Source organism: Cydia pomonella, chromosome 8 (assembly GCF_033807575.1).
Source record: "Cydia pomonella isolate Wapato2018A chromosome 8, ilCydPomo1, whole genome shotgun sequence".
Classification (NCBI taxonomy): Eukaryota; Metazoa; Arthropoda; class Insecta; order Lepidoptera; family Tortricidae; genus Cydia; species Cydia pomonella.
In genome coordinates this window covers 10,927,227-10,946,961 of record NC_084710.1, presented here as the reverse complement: position 1 = coordinate 10,946,961, position 19,735 = coordinate 10,927,227, and the positions used below count along the sequence as shown (strand labels likewise).

Below are 19,735 nucleotides of genomic sequence, written 5' to 3'. Positions count from 1 at the left end.
TTTTGTATTGAGTAAACTTGGGATTGGCAGTGGAGTGTTAGTAAAACATGACGTTTTATTATAGATTAATTTTAATAGTCGAAATTAAAACATAATAAGGCACCTTATAACTCGTAACACATACGGGTTTGATAATTATTTACCTAGTTACATATTTCCTTCATTTATATATGTAAATCTCACTAATTATTCACATTCATGTTACTTAATATTAGGTATTTGGTATAAAAAAACTTACAAACTAAATCTTGACTTAGGTATGTCCGCTGTCATGATCGCTCCCCGGATTACATTTGACTTGACTTTATTTTCATGCATAAATATTCGAAGAATATACTAGATAAGTATTTATATATCTCGAATATGTCTCCACAAGGAGTTTAGCTAGGTTTCTTCGAAACCAACCGAAGAATTCCTTTGACCGTCTATATGTAGTTTAATCCCGTAAAAAAATGATCTAATGATGCGTCGTCCGCCTACGAATAGGCGGCGGACTAGCTATCTGAGTCGCCGGCGGTCTTAAAGAGCTAGTACTAGAAGAAGCTTCTAGAACAGAATCGGAAGATTGTTCGCCCTCCTCCGTTTCTGGCGGCGTCAGTATTTGCGGTATGTCCCTGGCCTGGGCGGAGATGCGCGCGATCTCGGCGTCGACCTTCGCCACCAGGTGCTCCACCACGGCCGGCCAGCGGCTGGCGGGCACGCGCTGCGCCGGCGACAGGCGCGCGTCCGCCATCACCGCCAGCCGCACGCTGGCCGCGTACTGGATCACCGTGAGGGACATGCCTGGAATGTGACTAGAGTAACTCAACTAATATACATTTTGTTTGAGGTCGGTAGATAACATACTTCAGTTTGCTATAGGAAAGAATATGAGTCGTGTAAAGGGGAATGGACCGTCAGTGCGAAGTTCGCTAATGTCGTAAAACGAAATATCTACACTCGAGCATGTTGTTGTAATTTGGTGACTGAGAAGAAGAGAACAAATTCCTAGTAAATAAATCTACTTGATCTCTTTATAATACCTGACCGCCTATAGACCGCGGGCCAGGAGCATATTTCGTCAGTCATCGCCTCCCGGCTGATACTTTGTCAGATAGCTTAGATGCTGTTTTCAACAAAAAAAAACGTCAGCCGGTTCTATCGCGGTGAAATGAACATGTAAAAAATATGCGCCTTACCACTTTATGTGCGGCAAAGTATGCGTAATGTATAAATTTCGTAATCCGTTGATGGCTTTTCAGGCGTTTACGCCTGATGAAATGCTACATGCACAGTTTCATGATTTGTTATTGCTATCATAAAAGGTATGTTGTTGTTGTCCTAAAGCACCTCAGAGGTGCAAAGGGCCTTCACAAGCTCGCGCCACGCCTTCCTATCTTCAGCTCGTCTTCTGGCCTCGCTCCAGCTCAACCCGACCGCTCGTAACTCTCTTAGGACGGACCGGATAAAAGGTATAGCGATTGTTTTTTACATTTAAAAAATCGTCAGCTGGTTATATCGTGGTGGCAAGAACATCAGCTGGTCGCATGACAGCTGATATTCTTACCACCGCGATATAACCGGCTGACGATTTTTTAATTAACAACAGCATCTGAACTATCATTTGACAAAGTAAACGGGAGGCGATGACAATTTTTTTGTTTGTTTTTCATGTTTTGGTGGTTGCCATTCCTCAACCCACCAACGGAGCGGCAGCTGACGTCCACGAGGGTTCATCATAGCTAGCCGTTAACCACTACACGAGTTTTCAGCCGGGAGGCGATTGGTCATGGAAATTGTTACTGGCTCGCGGTCTACTAGCATGATTTGCGTTCTCGCGCGTGACTCCATATATCAAGCGCGCCATCGCAAGTAATGATAAGTGGTCCGTAGTGCTAAGTAATTATAATTACGTTTGATAACACGACGGCACGGAGTCGTTGTTAATTGTGTTAGTCCTTAATGCTTAAAACTTAATTGTGTATACCAATACACCGCGTCATCAAGTCCTAGTGTTGTCCTAGGCCGCGCGTCTACCAGCGCTCTAATCTCCGCATACGACACGGCATATTGCATCGATAGATTCAGAGTTAATCGTGACGTATGTGATTCAGACTTACTAATGTTAGCTTGCGGTGGCCGCCAATACACAACGGCATCGACAGTATGTCCCCAGAGCGTAGTCCTCGGGCGCGCGTTTACTGGCGCACTAATCTCCGCATAAGACACGGCATATTTCCTCGACAGCAGATTCAATGTCAGCCGTGCTATTGGGGAAGGCACGGCGCGGGTCAGAGCGCCGTAGCGTGCTTGAGCGGCCCAGGCACTCGCTAGCGCGCCTTGGCGTTGACATGCTTGTTCGACCACTGAAGCTATGCGACGCGGTGTTGCGCCCACGGGGAGAGATAGGCAGATCATTCCTGGAAAAAGTTTGTGGTTGTATAACAGTATAGTTACCTACGTAGACTAGACTAAGACATACATGGTTCTGAAAAACGACATAGTAAATGCATCTATTTCCCTCTAGCAGTAGTTACATAGTTATAAAAAAGTTATAAAAAGATTTATTACTGCAACCATCGCAGACTTCGCAGCATAATAAGTTCATTAGTAAAGATAATTTGAAATAGAGGTGTATTGTCAAAGATATCTTTGTATCCACATAAATTTACTGTCATCTTTCGACACATGATTAACACTTTTAGAACGCCATTTGACTTTGGTGATATGTGTTAATAATAATAATAATATTCTTTATTGTGCACAACGAAAACATGATTAAATACAGCAATTAACATAAAAAAACTAAGCAACAACAGGCGGTCTTAAAAACCGCCAAATTAGTTAAATATCAAAAAAGTGGCGCCATCTAATAGATCAAATGTCAAAGGTATGACACCATCCTTTCGAACAATGGCGCCATAAATTTTCGGTTGGTTTTGGGTAGATGGCGCCTATGGAGTGTAGAATTAAGAGGAGTGACATCTCTTATGGTAGAACTGTTGCAAATTGTCCAGCTGTTAGCTATAAATAATAGTTCCAAATCTCTCAGAGTAGCGCTAGAGTAGCTAAGAACCTAGGCGGTATTGACGGAGTGAAGTGCGCTGTCTATGATTTGATTTTCTTGTTCAAGTAGTCTAGGTATTGTAGCGCCACCTATTTAAGGTTTTTGATGACACTTTTTGGTACATGGAGATTTATTTCCTTACCTCCACCTTCCGTAATGGCGCCACTATTTGATATTTACAAATTTAACACATCAGTAAAATAATGTAGTCTTAGAGCATTTTACCATCCGGAGTCGCCTTTAAGAGCTTACGCCTCTGTCGAAAACCTCGGCCAATGGTCATACTCACGTCATACTTATTGTATGGACTGTTGTATTCGAGTACAAATAGCTATACAATTGACGTGCCCCTCCCCTGCAAAAATCAGCAGACTTTTTTGTACAGAAAATTACAGACAAGACGTCTCCAGTTGTTACTGCGTATTTTTTTACCGTTTATTTGGTAAGATAATTAACACATAATGATTATCTGACTGATGAACCATTAAAAAAATATGTACTTAATAGACCTAGCAATCTACAGGTAAAAAAGTAAAAATATTAGAGCAAAAATTGTCTCCACTCACCTCCCGTTTGCGACTTCTTATACTTCTTCCCATCTCCCTCGGAAAAAGTGAATAGGAAATCTTCCGGCGCGGCTCGCGCAGTAGTGAGGACCGTATCGGGCGTCCTGTTCTGCGAGAGGTCGAAGAAGGACCGCAGGGCTTCGGTGGCGGCGAACAGCGCCACGTCGGTGGAGGAGACGCCGAGAGCGCGCGCGGCGCGTTCCACGGCTGTTCGGGAAACGGGCCGCGACCAGGCCGCTACCTAAAATTATATTAATACTCGTAAGAAGCTTCTAAAGATTTTCAGAGATGTCACCACAGACATGTCTCTCAACAATTCGTTTTTTCGGAATTTGCTAAGCTCGCGAATGATATATATAATCAACTTATCAAACTTCAGTGATTGTGAAGGAATGAAGGATAACACCATGGTGTTGTTGCCGCTTTTTTAAACTTAACAACAGTATAAAACTGAAAAAAAAAACTCGGTTCTTTGGATGTTATACAAGCCTTATTTAGGAGCATTTGATACTTGCTCACCTTTCTTCCGCACAAATTGACAGTCTGCAGTTGATGGCGTTGTCCGTCATTAGCCCCAACAGTGTCGCTCCATAGCGTAGCCGGGGCCTTATAGATCTCTGCCATAGTCTGCCAAGCCTCTCCCATAGCCCGCACGGACAGCTGCGCAAGCCCAGCATACTTCCACGTCAACGTGTTGGGGTATATCACTTGGCCAGTCTTCTTCAATTCGTTCAGAGCTCGTATCTCGTCGCGGATGCGAATGGGGAGTCTCACCACCGCGCGAGTCACTGATATGAAGGTTCCGAAAGCACGCCGCGGCCATTTTCGAGGATCTGCGGTTACGAGTGGAGACAGTATGACCTGAAATCAGTATTATATTTACATTTAAATTCCTGAATCTTTTAATTTTTCCGTGATAGAAAAATATATGATCCCAGAGAGATCTCAAAAGTACTCTGCAAAATGTATATCTATAAAATGGTCTTGACATACAGACAGACGGATGGACATGATGAAACTATAAGGGTTCCGTTCTGCCATTTTACCTACGGAACTCTAAAAAAGCGTACGTAAGGGATACCCAGATATAGGTACAATAGCTACAATTGTATACCCACCTTTGGTATTGTCAAATTCCGACGTTTGCACTCTCGTTGAACCGCAGCTATAAACGTTGTAGCAGTTAGAGGCGCAACATTTCTAAACTCATCAGTTGACCTCCTCTTAGTGAGTTCTCTCAAAGCACAGGCGCCAGATATCAGTACTAAGCCGGCCACATGGAACGCACCAGGCAACGTTTTGTGGGCGCGTGGACTTTCTACAGGATCATACTCTGAGATGAATTCATTCCAAGCGTTGGATAGGTTATCACTCAGCTTCTCTATCAGTTCTGGAATAGCTGATGAGGTAGGCATGAGTTTGTTTAAAGGGCTCTGTTGCGTGTACTCGGTGTGTGGCATTCTGCCAGTGACATTGAGCGGTTCCACCATGAGCATGTCGCCGATATTGAGGGACTTCTTGCCAGAGAGGAGTAAATGGTGCACGCGGACTAGGATGTGGTACTTGGGCTCCGGTGACGTATTGGGGATGATTATGTACTGCCACGGTGACTGTTCACTTGGGAAGTATTTGGAGACTATTTCGCTGATAAATTCCTAAAGAAAAAAAAACACTATAATGAACTCATTAGTCTCACTTCATCAAGACATACCCAATAATCTTCACCAGACTTTTGAACCGATGTTTACACCTAAGTTATTTTCCCAAATACTGGAAAATTGCATTCATCAAAACTATTCCAAAGCCCAACAAAGCAGACTATTCTGATATAGCTTCATACAGACCAATAGGCTTACTGAACGTTTTCGGAAAAATATACGAAAAATTAATTGCCAAGAGATTAACTTATCATATGTACATCAACAACATAGCAAATTCCAAACAATACGGATTTAAAGAACAAAAATCCACCACAGATGCAATAATAAATGCAATAGAAATCATGAAAGAGGCAAAACTCCACAAAAAGATGGTCGTAGCTATTTCACTGGATATACAAGGCGCCTTCGATCACGCGTGGTGGCCCGCCCTATTCAGAAGACTACAATATATCAATTGTCCGGTAAATATATACAATGTCATCCAAAGTTACACACAGGACAGGAAAATAGTACTCAATTACGCCGACGCCACTGCCACCAAAATACAAAACCGAGGCTGCGTACAAGGCTCAGTGCTAGGACCAATAATGTGGAACTTAATCATGGACGACCTCCTAGATACAGAATTACCAAATGGGAACTACATCCAAGCATACGCCGACGACATCCTCCTAATTTGCACCGCCCAAAATAACGAACAACTACAAACTAATGCCAACCACATCCTTCAGACTATCTCTAATTGGGGCACCGAAAACTACCTTAAATTCGGCCCACAGAAAACACAACTGATGACATGCACGCCTAAAGCTAAAACTTGTAATATTACCATGGATAACATCCCAATCAAATTTTCCAACAACTTCAAACTCCTCGGCATTATAATCGATCAAAATTTCAAGTTTATCAACCATTGCGAATATGTCATCGGAAAAGCCTTGAAAATGTATGCAAAACTCTGCCAAATTATCCGCCCAACATGGGGAGTACATGCAGAAAATGTCTCCATTATCTATAATTACGCAATCGAACCCATTATAACTTACGGTGCCGAAGTATGGAGTAGTGCAACGAAATACAAAAAAGTGACCAAAGCGCTCCTCAGCCTACAACGTAGATTCGCAATAAAAATCATCCGAGGCTTCCGCACGCTGCCCACCATCGCCTCCATAGCTCTAGCGAACCTCACGCCGCTCCACCACAAATTAAACGAAGTAGCTGAAGTCGAAAAAACGAAACGGAGTGGAATCAGCAAATACTTACCCACTGATCTCACAATAACACCAGCGCAACTTCTCCACCCCTCGGACAGGATATCCATCAAAATTAATAAAATCCACAGTGCAACAGACCTCGAACCATACAATACAATAGACATGCACCGAATCTACACCGACGGGAGCAAACATGACGGAGGGGTCGGAGCAGCAGTCATAATACACCACCCTGATGGCCGACACACAATCAAACGCAAAAAGCTACATAAATTCTGTTCCGTATTCCAAGCCGAATGCGTAGCCATAGACACTGCCTGCGAAACATGTATCCACCTCCAAATAACCCATTGCACCGTGTTTTCCGACTCCTTGTCAGCATTACAGGAAATCGCCAATAGAAACAGCACAAACCGCATAGTCAACAGCATTCATCGGAAAATCCACCAAATCACACAAGGAGGCACAATACAGTTCAAATCATCTGTCATAATCTCCAAATTCAACCTTACAGCCTCCCAGACCTCATTAGCAGAGAAAGTACATTGACCTCATTTTGCAATCTATCCAGGACCATAATCAACAGTTTAAAAAAGTTCAACAACACATAACAACTCATCTACACCATCCATCTTCATATCTTAACATTCATTACCACCATCACCTTTCATAACAACACAACATCATCCCAGTGTCACATAATTAATTCATTAGAGATATAAAACATCCCACAGACCTTACGGATCCAGCCGCCCGTACACTTCGCGGGGACTGGCCCCAAAATTTTAAACGCATAATAAAAAAAAAATAAAAAAACTCATTAGTCCCATTTTGAAGTTAAATTTTTTGATGGTTATCAAAGGACATTGAAAAAATCGTTTGTAACTTGTTACATAACTTTCTTACACAGAAGTGAACTAAAGAATAACCTGTATGTTACTGTCAGTGACAGGTCTTCCCCGATGCACGCCACTGGCCACAATGATATGGTTTTCCGGCCTGAAGGGCACGTTCTTATTCCAAGCGTAGTTTCCCCAACAGGACACCAGCTGGTGCCGCAGCCGCGGGAATGTCAGCTCGCCGTTTTTGTCGCGCCGCTCGATCACGTGGTGGCTGAGCTGCTGCTTGATTTTCTCGGCATCTAATGTACCTGAAAAGCGAAACAATGTTTTAAGTGGATCGTTATAGCTCCTTAGCTGGTGATAAACCTAATGCCAATAGCTAGTTAGTTAGTTAGTTCTGCTGGGCATTCATGGACAACCAAGAAAAAAGAGGTAGTGCTACTCTAACCACCCTAGCTCCTCCACGAAATCTAGCAATGTCTTCAGGCTGCTAACTGCCTCCTTTAGTGTGCACGTAGTCCCTCCTCCTCCTGCGTCTCCTGGAGCTCCTGTATTCTTCAACCTGTTTATATCCCAGGAGAATTTTGAATGAGTTTTTCCTCGCTAGAGCATTTTGCGCTCTATGTCACTTACTACAGCATGGAGAGCTGAGTCAGGTGTTTTTTTAATTCTAAAAACGTTACTTTGGATGGATTTCTTTGTTTTTAGAGCCGTCTCTTTCAGTTCTCTGCCACAGTCTTTCTAGTGTTTTTAGCATGGTAACTGTGATAAAGGACTGATTGATCTGAAAGACTTGGGGTCTGAGTAGTCAATCGGTTTTGCCTAGTTTTGCTAAGAAAATCTTCACATTTATATGGTATGTATCTGAAGGCTATGCAGCTGCATAGTAGATTGGATAGGTGCTTCATTAGTTTATGTCCTCCCCACTTTAGTAGGGCTGGGTAGATTCCGTCTGTTTTCGGCTATTTAAAGTTGTCCAAACCGTTCACCGCCCAGGTCGTTTTGTTATATTTCATTATATTAAGTTACGCTATTGTCCATTCGCTTTCGGTTGGATGATAGTTTGTTTGCCGTTCTGGGTCATTAACTATGTATAACCACTTTGCATCCTGAGAAGTGAGTATCTACTAGTAGCCTTTTTGTCTCAGCTGGGGTGCTGGTGGTGCTATTATCTTGTCTCCTCAGCGAGCTCAATAGTTGTCTTGTTGTTCTGCAAGATTTTCCTTTTTCTGATTGCCTGAGTTACGGTAGATAAGTTGTCGCAGAAATTCTGCCATGCGGCTGATTTTCTGTATCTTAGTCTTTTCTTGTAGTCTGTTTTAGCTGTTTTATACCTAGGTATAAAGAGGACTGGGACAGGTGTCCCAGTCCTCTTTACCTTCAGCACTTGTGTTCATTCCTCTGTTAAGTGGCCCTCTCATTTTTGCTCTTACTCGTTCCAACTTCGGCCCCACCAGCTGTTGCTGTTATTACCTACTTTTTCCTCTAGCTGATGGTGTCGATGTGAACATGTGTAGCCAATAGCTAAAGGTGCGTCCAGATTTAGCGAATGTGATGCGAGTGCAAAGGCTAGTTTGCTATATATTGCACAAAGCATGCATTGCTAGATCTAGATGCACCTTAAAAACCGGCCAAGCGCGAGTCGGACTCGCACAGAAAGGGTTCCATACCATTATCTATAAAAACGGTCACCCATCCAAGTACTGACCCCGCCCGACGTTGCTTAACTTCGGTGATTGGATGAGAACCTCGAGCTTGGAAAGAAATATTTATTTTATTCTGTTTTTAGTATTTGTTGTTATAGCGGTAACAGAAATACATATAATCTGTAGAAATTTCAACTGGCTGATTGGATGAGAACCTCGAGATTGGAAAGAAATATTTATTTTATTCTGGTTTTAGTATTTGTTGTTATAGCGGTAACAGAAATACATATAATCTGTAGAACTTTCAACTGGCTAACTATCACGGTTCATGAGATACAGCCTGGTGACAGACGGACCGACGGACGGACGGACGACAGCGGAGTCTTGGAAGGTAATAGGGTCCCGTTTGACCCTTTGGGTACGGAACCCTAAAAATTGACAGGTGGACAGACTGGTTTGTCGGCTAGTAATAGACAGGTTGTATTAAGGCAGCAACAACTATGGATCCGATAGTTTTAGATATTGGCTATTCAAGGACATAATAAGCACTGTAGCTCTTTAAGATGTATATTTACCATTGACTGTAAGTAGCACGTTGATAATGCCTTGGTTGCGGTGCGTATCGAGCAGAGATCGCACTGTGTCGATGCGAATGAACTCCAGCTTTGAATATCGGCTGGACAGCAGCTTTAGCCATAGGTGTTGGCTGATGCTTACCACTGTAATTACAATCAAATTATTATCATAAATAGATACAATTATGTTTAAAGGCTGTCGCGTGCTGGATCTGTACTGTATTATATCCACACGCAATGTGCACTGTATAAGTTGTACGAGTGAAGGGACTGTTGAATTATAAATGAGATAAGTATTACAATTGGATTACATTATTCCCTCGCCACTCCCATGCCAGCCTCGAATGGCCTCATTGTATCAGAGACTTGACACTTGAGGAACCTCGCGGGAGCCACCTCTTTTATTATCTTGAGAATACTAAATTGAATGAAAAAGGCTTCTTGCTATTTTGTCCACTACTAGATTAGTCCACGCTTCGTTAGTCGTTTTTGTGACAACAGTTCAACTCACGTATGTAGGAGATAGCCAGCGCGGGTAGAGCCGACACGGCCAGCCAGAACGCGAAGCATATGAAGGCCTCCTGCGCGAGCCGGGCGCGCAGAGACAGCTCCGAGCCCCGCGGCGGCGCCATCGTGTCTGTCTGTCAAATGTTAAGATTCTATTTAGAACAACCTACAGGAAAATTGAAATGGGCCGGGCACGTCGCGTGCGACGCTCAAGACTAAACGACAACCGCAACGTGTTTTGCACTGGTTCACTAGACAAGCAGAGGGCATTTCGCCGCTGGGAAGACGACGTCGTGTTGGTTGCCGGAAACAACTGGACCCGCCTGGCTCAAAACAGAAACGACTGGCATGAGAAGGAGGAGGCCTTAGTCCAGAAATGGATGATCCCCGCATAGTACAGAAATTGTTGTACCTACTACCTTTATCTTATACGTTAAATAAGTTAATATGTAAACTTTTTAGGGGAATAAAGCCTATTTTAATTTTATGTTATTTACAAGATGCGGTTGCGGTGATTTTTTTAAATTAATTTATTGAGAAGTTCAACAGTGTTTACATGTACACTTATAATCATTCATAGCCAATAACAGAAGTCCCTGGAATTTATACAAAAAAAAACATCTGGGGGTAGACTTGTATTTTGTGCTGTATAAGAAATATAAATTGTAAATCATTGATATCCAAAGAAAAAGCTAGTGAATGAAAAAAAAGTAATCGTAACTGTAAATGACCGTATAATGCGTACAGTCACTACATGAATGAGGATCTATTATTTATGTTTTTACATGTCACGAAACTTTGTGTGTGTGTGTGTGTGTGTGTGTGCGTGTGTGCGTGCGTGCGTGCGTGCGTGTGTGTGTGTCGGTGCGTGCGTGCCTGAGCGAGTGTATGTGTGTGTGTGTGTGTGTGTTTTTGTGTGTTTGTGTGTGCGTGCGTGTGTGTTAGGTTAGCTTCGGGTTTCAATCATCATATTTTTCAATAACTATCACGCAATGGAGCGAGATACCGGTGCGGTGGAATCAGATCATCGGCTCTGAACACGATTCTTATCCACGAGGGACCGACTACAATGTTTGATGACATTATCACATAAAGTGATCCCATGTATCCTTGAGGAGTAAAGTATACGCAATAACTATAGCAAGCAGTGAAAATGACATGGTACCTATTCATATATTTTATATTGTCGAAAATAGTTATAAGTAGGTAAGTAAAAGAAAGGTCAGCAATAATACGTGTAAGTATTAAAATAGAGGTTACTAAGTCGAAATGCAACGTCGCCAATCTATAAATGAACGAAAATACGGATTTGATAAGTGCATAAAGTTTATTTTATCTGGTTGACTGACATGAATACCGTCGACTACCTTTGAACCGGTAAAGATTTTGATAAGTACCAGACGCTGCGTTTTATTTAACGTCTGAAGTAGGCACTAAATCAATATTAAGTACGAGTATAGGACAATTTTACACAGATCGACCTAAGCCCACAGTAAGCTCAATAAGGCTTGTATTATGTGTTCTTGAAGACGATATAATTATATAGGAAATTAAATATTGATTGATAGTTATATATAACACAATAAATGCCCGTTGTAGGCAGAGTCACTACCGAAGTACCGACTAGGTTATTAGGATTAATATCTAAAGCTGCTAAGGTTGCCGTCTATCAGTATTGGCCCGATTATTTAGTCATAGGTGTTTTCTATGCATATAAGTACGTATTTATCTTTATATTTATTACATCGTCGCCTAGTACCCATAGTACAAGCTTTGCTTAGTTTGGGGCTAGGTCGATTTGTGTAAGATTGTCCCCCCAATATTTATTTATTTACGTTTGCCATTACAGGCATTTCAATTAGATATGGTATAGTTCAGTGGTGGGCAAACTTTCATGGGGGGCCAGAAAGTTAAAGAAACTTAAGAGGAGGGCCAGAATTGCAACAAAACTGTATTTTGATATGCGATTATCGTGGGCCAATGCCATATATTTAAGAAATGTAATATTATTTTTGAAGTTAGTTAAGTAGATTGGTTCAGCAAATATTGTTAAAACATTCAAGTCACTCAAGTTAAAGAAAATGGAAGACTTATGGGGAACATCAGTTGGAGTAATTAGTCATGTCATAAACGTAATAGCGCTTTACTTAGCCGTAATTTATAATATTTCAATTTCACAAGGCGTCTTTCCAGATCTTATGAAATATAGTAAAGTTATACCTCTTTTTAAATCCGGTGATTCGAGTGATATGACTAATTTCCGCCCAATATTAATACTCCCTGTACTAAGTAAAGTTTTTGAAAAGTTAATGTTAAATGATTTTTTGGGTCACTTCAACAGACATAGCTTGTTTGTTTGTTGTTTCCAAAGCTTGTCATGTCTAAAAGTCGTATATTACGCATATGTGAGATCCATCCTTGAATATGCATCACCTATCTGGTCAGTTTGTTATGACGTTCATAAAGACCGCATCGAAAAAATTCAAAAAAAATTTGTTGCTCATTTAAATTATAAATTCAAGAAAACATCTGCTGGGTACAAAGGTAACTGTCGGGAATATAATCTCCATTCACTCGAGGATAGGCGCAAAGTGGCTGACATGAGCCTACTTTTCGATATAATTAGAAATGGTTTAGACTGCCCTGAACTGTTATCTGGCTTATCGTTTCGAGTTCCAAGACGTCGAACTCGACACACAACTCTGTTTCATGTTCCCTTCCACTCCACTAACTATGGTTCTAACGCCGTCTTATCACGGATCCCACACTTGTATAACACCGAATTCTGCTCTGCCGATCCTTTTGTAGGGTCTAAGTATAAATTTAAAAAAGACATATATTCCGTTTTGCTCAGAGATAACGAAAATTAATATAAAATCCGTTTTGTATTATATTATAAAATCCGTTTTGTATTATTTTTGCCACTTGTTCTAATTCGTTCGTAAAATAAGAAAACAAGTACAAATCTTATAATAATAATATCTAATGTGTTGATGGGTACTTGGGAAATGCAATGCAATTTGTTAGTTTTATTTTTATTTTTTAAGGAGTTTCTTTCTAAATATTGAAATTTTTATTTCTTACTACCTAATTCTACCATTAATAAAAATTCAGTTCAAATACTATGTTCAGGTATTTATTTGGATATGTTACTAATGCAAATTTTATGGTCTTCTGCCAAAAGCAAATTAAACTCGATTATTTATTAAGTACATATTTTACGACCGGTATGTATTTTTAAGGTTTCGAGCATTTGTGTGTATATTGTACATTTTCGTCGTTTTTAATTTTTTTGTTATTTTACTTTGTTATGTATTGCAATTTAATGGATGACTGTCATTGGCCTTCTTTTATGTAAGCATTTATATGTTTAGTTATATTTACGGCTGTTGTTATCCTGAATACCAATAAAATAAAAAATAAATAAAATAGATTACTTACAAGCTATCAGTTCGGTTTGACAAAGGGCCGTTCCACGACCGATGCGGCTTCGGTGCTCATTAAACATATTTATAATATTTGGGAAGATTATTGTGATGCAATTGGCATATTTTGTGATCTCTCTAAAGCATTTGATTGTGTGGAGCATGGAACGCTTATTATGAAATTAGAACACTATGGTCTATCAGAAAATGACCTAAACTTTATGTCTTCATATCTTAGCAATAGAACACAAACAGTCGTTGTAAACAAAACCCAGTCTAGCGGAACTGTAGTCCAATTAGGAGTGCCACAAAGTTCTATTTTGGGTACATTCCTGTTTTTGGTTTATATAAATGATTTGCCGTGTATAGTAGAAAACCTTTGTGAAATAGTTATTTTTGGTGATGATACATCACTACTTTTTAAAGTTGATCGGAAATCTACCGATTACAGTATAATTAATAGCACACTCGTTGATATATATATTTCCATGTATGTACAAATGTACCTAAGCTACCTTACGTATGATAACTATTAGTGTGCGTATATTTAATTGGGAAGCTGTAAATCATTGTCATAACAATAATTATTGAGACTTAATTGTAAAATCGTACATGAAAACACTTTTTGGCAAATGAAAGGGCACAGTGGAATCGGGCCCATAACCTAACACATAGTCGTACAGTAAAACTGGTAATAGGTATACAAAAAGTATACTTAATAAGCAAGTACATACACAATGTTTTCAGACTAAGTCTTTTCTTGTATTGATTATAAAAAGATCCAGTTAGTATTTACGTCATAAAACTGCCAGTCCATGCGAACCTCTACTTATTGCGAAAATATTAATTTGTCTTATATTAGAATATTATAGGCACATATGTAATGTAGGTATCTAGTAAGACCTTGTAGTAAAATGTATAATAATTAAACCAATATTTATAAGTAAATTCAATTTATCCTCCCGACGGTAGCTTAATATTGAAATGTTTGTTTTATATCACAGAAAATATTAATCAAAGAGGTAGATACGCACCGCAAGCTGTTTCCTAAACTTGATGAAATGAATTCCACCTATTTGCCCGTTGACATCAAACATGCGTGTCGGTGCCGATTGATTGCTACATTTGCAACACTGTGATGTGAATGATGTGATCCTACGAGCGTTTCGAGTGAATCACTTTCACTGGCGAGAGTGAAAGGCCCCCACTAGGCATATAGCTTCTTTGCATATTTATTTTATAAATAAGTAGGTATCTACAAGTTTTTATAAGATTCAATATTATAATGATTTTTATTTAAATAAATAAATTTCGGATAAAAATCCATAGTTGTTAGTTAAATTGACATTTAATTTATAAAATAGTGTTAGTGGAATTACAAATTAATTTTTACCTACATATTTATTTTGCTACAGTGTGGATTTTAGTCCACTGCTGCAGCAGAGGGGAGTCACCTATCCAACAACGCTATCACGATACTGTTAAAAGAGGGATAAATTTTAAAGTTTCATGACTTGTCAGATTAGATTTGGCATAACATTCGGAGGTACGTAGTTGAAAAGGGCATATTTGGCAAATACGTGTTATGGCCGACCACAAGATTTCGTTAGGAAGAGTCCGGACTTCTAGAAATCAGACTATCTCGAAAGCTGCCATTATGATTGATTAATTCATGGTGATGCTGAAATTACTTGCTCGTGTAAGACACATAAATTATGATGTTTATTGACGACACAAACAGTTTATCATAGTTATAAGTAGGTTAATTCATCAATAAAAGTAAGTAAGATAGGCAGACTTACGTTATAAATGAGATATATACATTTATCCACACGTGAAGATAGTTTCCACCTACGTCATCGCTTACGAAGAAAGTGCGTCATTTCTGACTGCCTGAACTGTGAACTTTTAGTTCGAAACCCTACTGTTTCTACTGTTATAAATAATATATGTTATACACAGTAAAAGTATTGTTTGAAGTTCATTGTGTGTTCAAACATGTAGTTGTATAAACAGAAATGAAAACCGAGATCTATGTATCTTTGATATACGTACGTCGTACATATTGTGTAATTTGAACATATATAACATGTCCTCTTCTTGACCTCTTGTGTGTGTATGATAAGGATCCTGACCGAATTTTTAGTCTACGTTGTGCATTTTTTTCGAGAAGAGAAAAATCATTTCTGCTCATGAAAGGTCATTCTTCTCGTCATATATGTTCATATGTACACAATTTGCGAAATTACTTCTCAGTTTCAGAAAACCCGTGTCTTGCTCGACCTTTCAAAGGCAAGGGCCATGTCAACTCAAAGACAGACTCTGTATATGAAAGACCATGGCTATTGCTGCCGAACGGACGTTATTCCATTAATGACGAATACTACCACTCACTCAATCGACCAATACTTGGGAACTACATAGATATGGCTGGGTATGTTTCTATTTTTACTGCCCGCATCATGTCTAGATACTGCCATCATTTGTACTGTTCGACTTGTTCGGCACACTAAAGCGGACGTCCAGTGGTACATCTTGACTCTGCCTATCGGCTCTGACCCGCTGATAGCCCTTATCGGCACTCTCTCATGCCCGTAACAGTTGACAATCGTTTGTGAAACAAATAAATAAACAAAATTAAGCTTGGCGGTCAATGTTAGTACACTTTAATTAAAATTCAAATGTAGCATTTCGTTGTAGGTTGTTTTTAGGGTTCCATAGTAAACTAGGAACCCTTATAGTTTCACCATGTCCGTCTGTCTGTTCGAGGCTTTGCTCCGTGGTCGTTAGTGCTAGTTTTAATCTGTATTTGAAAGCTTAGCTATATTGCTTGCTAAGAGAAAGTATCGATTATGATTACCTATTAAAACTATAGTTCTTCTAGATTATATTATATATAGTCAATATGAGCTTTATGTCTTCACCAGGGATCGGAACCGGTTTTTTGGAAAAACTTTGAAATAAACATATATTTCGGTTTATTTTATACTCCAAATATAGGACTCGGTTGTGTTTTTAGATAACGATTTCGTATTATTAGATTGCCCAATTAGAAATGAAATAATTAACAAAGAACGAAAAAATACCGTTTTCGTTCCCATAGAAAAAATACCGGTTTCCGATCCCTGGTTTTGATCAACCAACTGACCTTGATGAACAAACTGACCAAAAAATTTGAATATTTTGGTCAGTTTGTTCAACATACATTTTAGTCTTTTTAACAATTTCGTACGTGACGTTTTCCCGAAGGCTTTTTATTAAGATTTTCTTTAGTCATAGAGAAATAAGTAAACTTGGAGTGCTCATTCCATAAATGTCTACCCATACTTACTTACTAATAATACCTTAACGGAAACTTACTAGGTACCTACTTACAAAGCTTAAAGCTTATTCGAAATAAGCTGTTGCAAAGCTCGCTTAAAACTTACGCTAAATGGGTTTTTATCCATGTACGGAGTAAGCACCCTTAAGCTGATATTTATTGCTCTATGCTATGGTATAGTGCAAGCGAGTTTCGCCTTAAAGGTTTACTGGTAATGAGCTATTAATATTACTTACTAATAACACTGTAATGTAAACTGATGAAATAATTGAACTTTGATCTTAGTGATAATTTGTATATTTAAATACATTCATTAATGTAACTCGGTTTAGGTACATGATGCATTTTGGGATCACGGTGTGTCAAGGATTTTACCTTCAGACAGTCTCCTTCTGATAAATCGACGCATGTCATTAACGCACTGTTAACTTTAATTGCAAATAGTATTAATGAGAATTCCTTCTAGACTTGAGTTCGCTAAACCGGAATAAGGCCAAGAGTTTCCAATTACTTAATGTGAAAATAATAAAATAGGTTATCAATAGAATACCTACCTATATTGAACTCTCAGTCATACATCGTGTTTTTAGAATTCCGTACCTAAAGAGTAAAAACGGGACCCTATTACTAAGACTCCAACGTCCGTCCGTCCGGTCTTTCTGTCTGTCTGTAAGTCACCAGGCTGTATCTCATGAACCATGATAACCTAGACAGTTGAAATTTTCACAGATGATGTATTTCTGTCGCCGCTATAACAACAAATTGTAAACATAGAAAAAGGGTATACAAAAAACGTGATTTTTTTGACATTTTTTGCGTAATGGTACGCGACCCTACGCTATGTTAATTTCAAGGGTGCATTCTTAAACTTAAATTGAGTAACTTTTTGGAAGACAACGGTATTCTAATTGACTCCATTGTGGAGATAACCAATAATGTATTTTATCTTATAAGGCCACTAAGAACGTGTAAAGTAGGGCCTGTTTACATAATGATTAGTGTTTATACATTTGCTACTAAACACAAGTACTATCTCGGATTACTAATCAATATTTCTTAATGACATTGATATGTAATAGTTTTCAATTGTTTGGTTGCTGAGTTAAATACAATTCCCGTATTACACCAACGCTATATGCAGCATTTAATCACTTTTTTATGTTTTTTTTTACTTAACTACTTATGCAATTTAATTTTAGTGTGTCCTTAGCCATATTCCGAAGTTAACGGAGCTTAAAAAGAACACGGTGTAGTTAGTCTATTCTTTTTTGATCGACTTTTAAGTCTTAATTTTTAATAAGAACGAGATCGGTATCTTCTCTTGTCATGTTTTAGGACTAATCGACTTAGGTAGTTTCTAATTTACTCATTATCGGCCTATCTACTAATATTTACCTAATAGATACACCGTTAACATTGACGGTTTATCTTTGGAAAACCGGATTTTAATAATTAATAACACTATGTATAATCCCAATTGATTCGGCAGCATAATATTACAATGGAAATCATACATTTTCATTAATATAAATATAACCTAACAAACATAAGTAAAAAATTATAATCTGTTTTAAAAGCAAAGTTATTGTTTAACCCCTCGTGGTAACCCCAGCAAAAGATTCCAAAATTAAAAGGTTAGAAAAGTGGAATCTTGAGCGTTGAGAGGGTTTTAAGGTACTAGGGTTAAACAAACTTTGGTACCAAATGAAACACAACATTTTATCGTACACGTTGCAGAAATGGCCGAAATAAATAATAAAATAAATAAATATTATAGGGAGATTCTTACACAAATTGACTAAGTTCCACGGTAAGCTCAAGAAGGCTTGTGTTGTGGGTACTCAGACAACGATATATATATATATATATATATATAATATACAAATACTTAAAAACATAGAAAACATCCATGACTCAGGAACAGTTATCTGCGCTCATCACACAAATAAATGCCCTGACCAGGATTCGAACCCAGGACCATCGTCGGAAGGGTGATTAGGATTTTAAGGGTACCTAATATCCGGACTTTTGTCAGGATATTTCTGTGGCAACCCTACCCACACACGAACGTTAATAAACCGGCCTACCTACCTTTTAAATATCCTTTTCAATATTATTTCCAGTAGCGGGAATCCTTTTTAAAATTTTGAAACTCGTTTTCTGTTATTGTTTCGCGGTGCGATTTGTCAGACGTCGCGCGTGGCGTTGGCTGACCGCTGGCCAGCTTGCTACTGCCGGCCGCCCGAATTATGATGCCACCGCTGTTATCTAACCGTGACCAACATTTGCTCGAATGTTGGTTCGAGCTCCGAAAGCCACACAGACAATTAATATCCAAACTAATGGCGTTTCTAATGTAAACATTAATTGTGCGTGTTTGCAATGCGGCTTCGGCTTCATGTTTTATGGATGCAACTTCAAGGTTCATGTAAGTAGGATTTTTTAAACTCCTGTAACTGAAAATACGTACATATCTATCTAGGTAATCTTAAATAGAAAATAATATTCACACTACACAAATACATTTGCATAAGTATTTTTCAGTTCCATTATAAAAAATATTCATTTTTAATAGTTTCAGTTCACCGACTTACAATAAAATTGTTAGATATTGCCTGTTGACTTGGTTACCGACGAAAAATTAATGGTATTTATGGTTTTAACCAGATCACCAAGGATTAAATTAATTTTATTGCTTGTTCAAAATAAATAAAACCACACGCTCATGCTAACATAAAGCATGTCAACTTTAAACTGGAATTAAGTATAAATGGTTTTGACATCGGCGAACTATTTACGGCCATTACGCACGAGTTAACGAGGAGTCATCACGCACGATATGACCAACTACTTAGCTCCGCCTTGCACTGAAACGCATGAACCCACCGTGTTTAGGCCTCAGTGCAAAGTACTAAGTGTTAACATATTTAC

The 19,735-nt window shown here is 39.0% G+C and overlaps 1 protein-coding gene across 1 annotated transcript; it reads right to left on the bottom strand.

The window, feature by feature from the left end:
• Window positions 1-53: 53 nt before the first annotated feature.
• LOC133520575 (uncharacterized) lies at window positions 54-19,276 on the bottom strand. The gene is made up of 9 exons (XM_061855080.1): window positions 18,896-19,276; window positions 10,062-10,191; window positions 9,551-9,694; window positions 7,417-7,637; window positions 4,731-5,267; window positions 4,132-4,473; window positions 3,613-3,853; window positions 2,100-2,399; window positions 54-783 (listed from the first exon to the last, which is right to left on the bottom strand). The coding sequence occupies exons 2-9, from the start codon at window positions 10,180-10,182 to the stop codon at window positions 458-460; spliced, it is 2,232 nt and encodes a 743-aa protein (XP_061711064.1). The 5' UTR covers window positions 10,183-10,191; window positions 18,896-19,276; the 3' UTR covers window positions 54-457.
• Between the last annotated feature and the right edge of the window lie 459 nt (window positions 19,277-19,735).

Coding starts and splice junctions, on each gene's coding strand:
- LOC133520575 (XM_061855080.1), bottom strand. CDS start 10,182: ATGGCGCCGCCGCGGGGCTCGGAGCTGTCTCTGCGCGCCCGGCTCGCG. Junction 7,638..9,550: donor CGTGCTACTTACAGTCAATG/GTAAATATACAT, acceptor TTCGCTTTTCAG/GTACATTAGATGCCGAGAAA. Junction 784..2,099: donor GCCACCGCAAGCTAACATTA/GTAAGTCTGAAT, acceptor GTCACATTCCAG/GCATGTCCCTCACGGTGATC.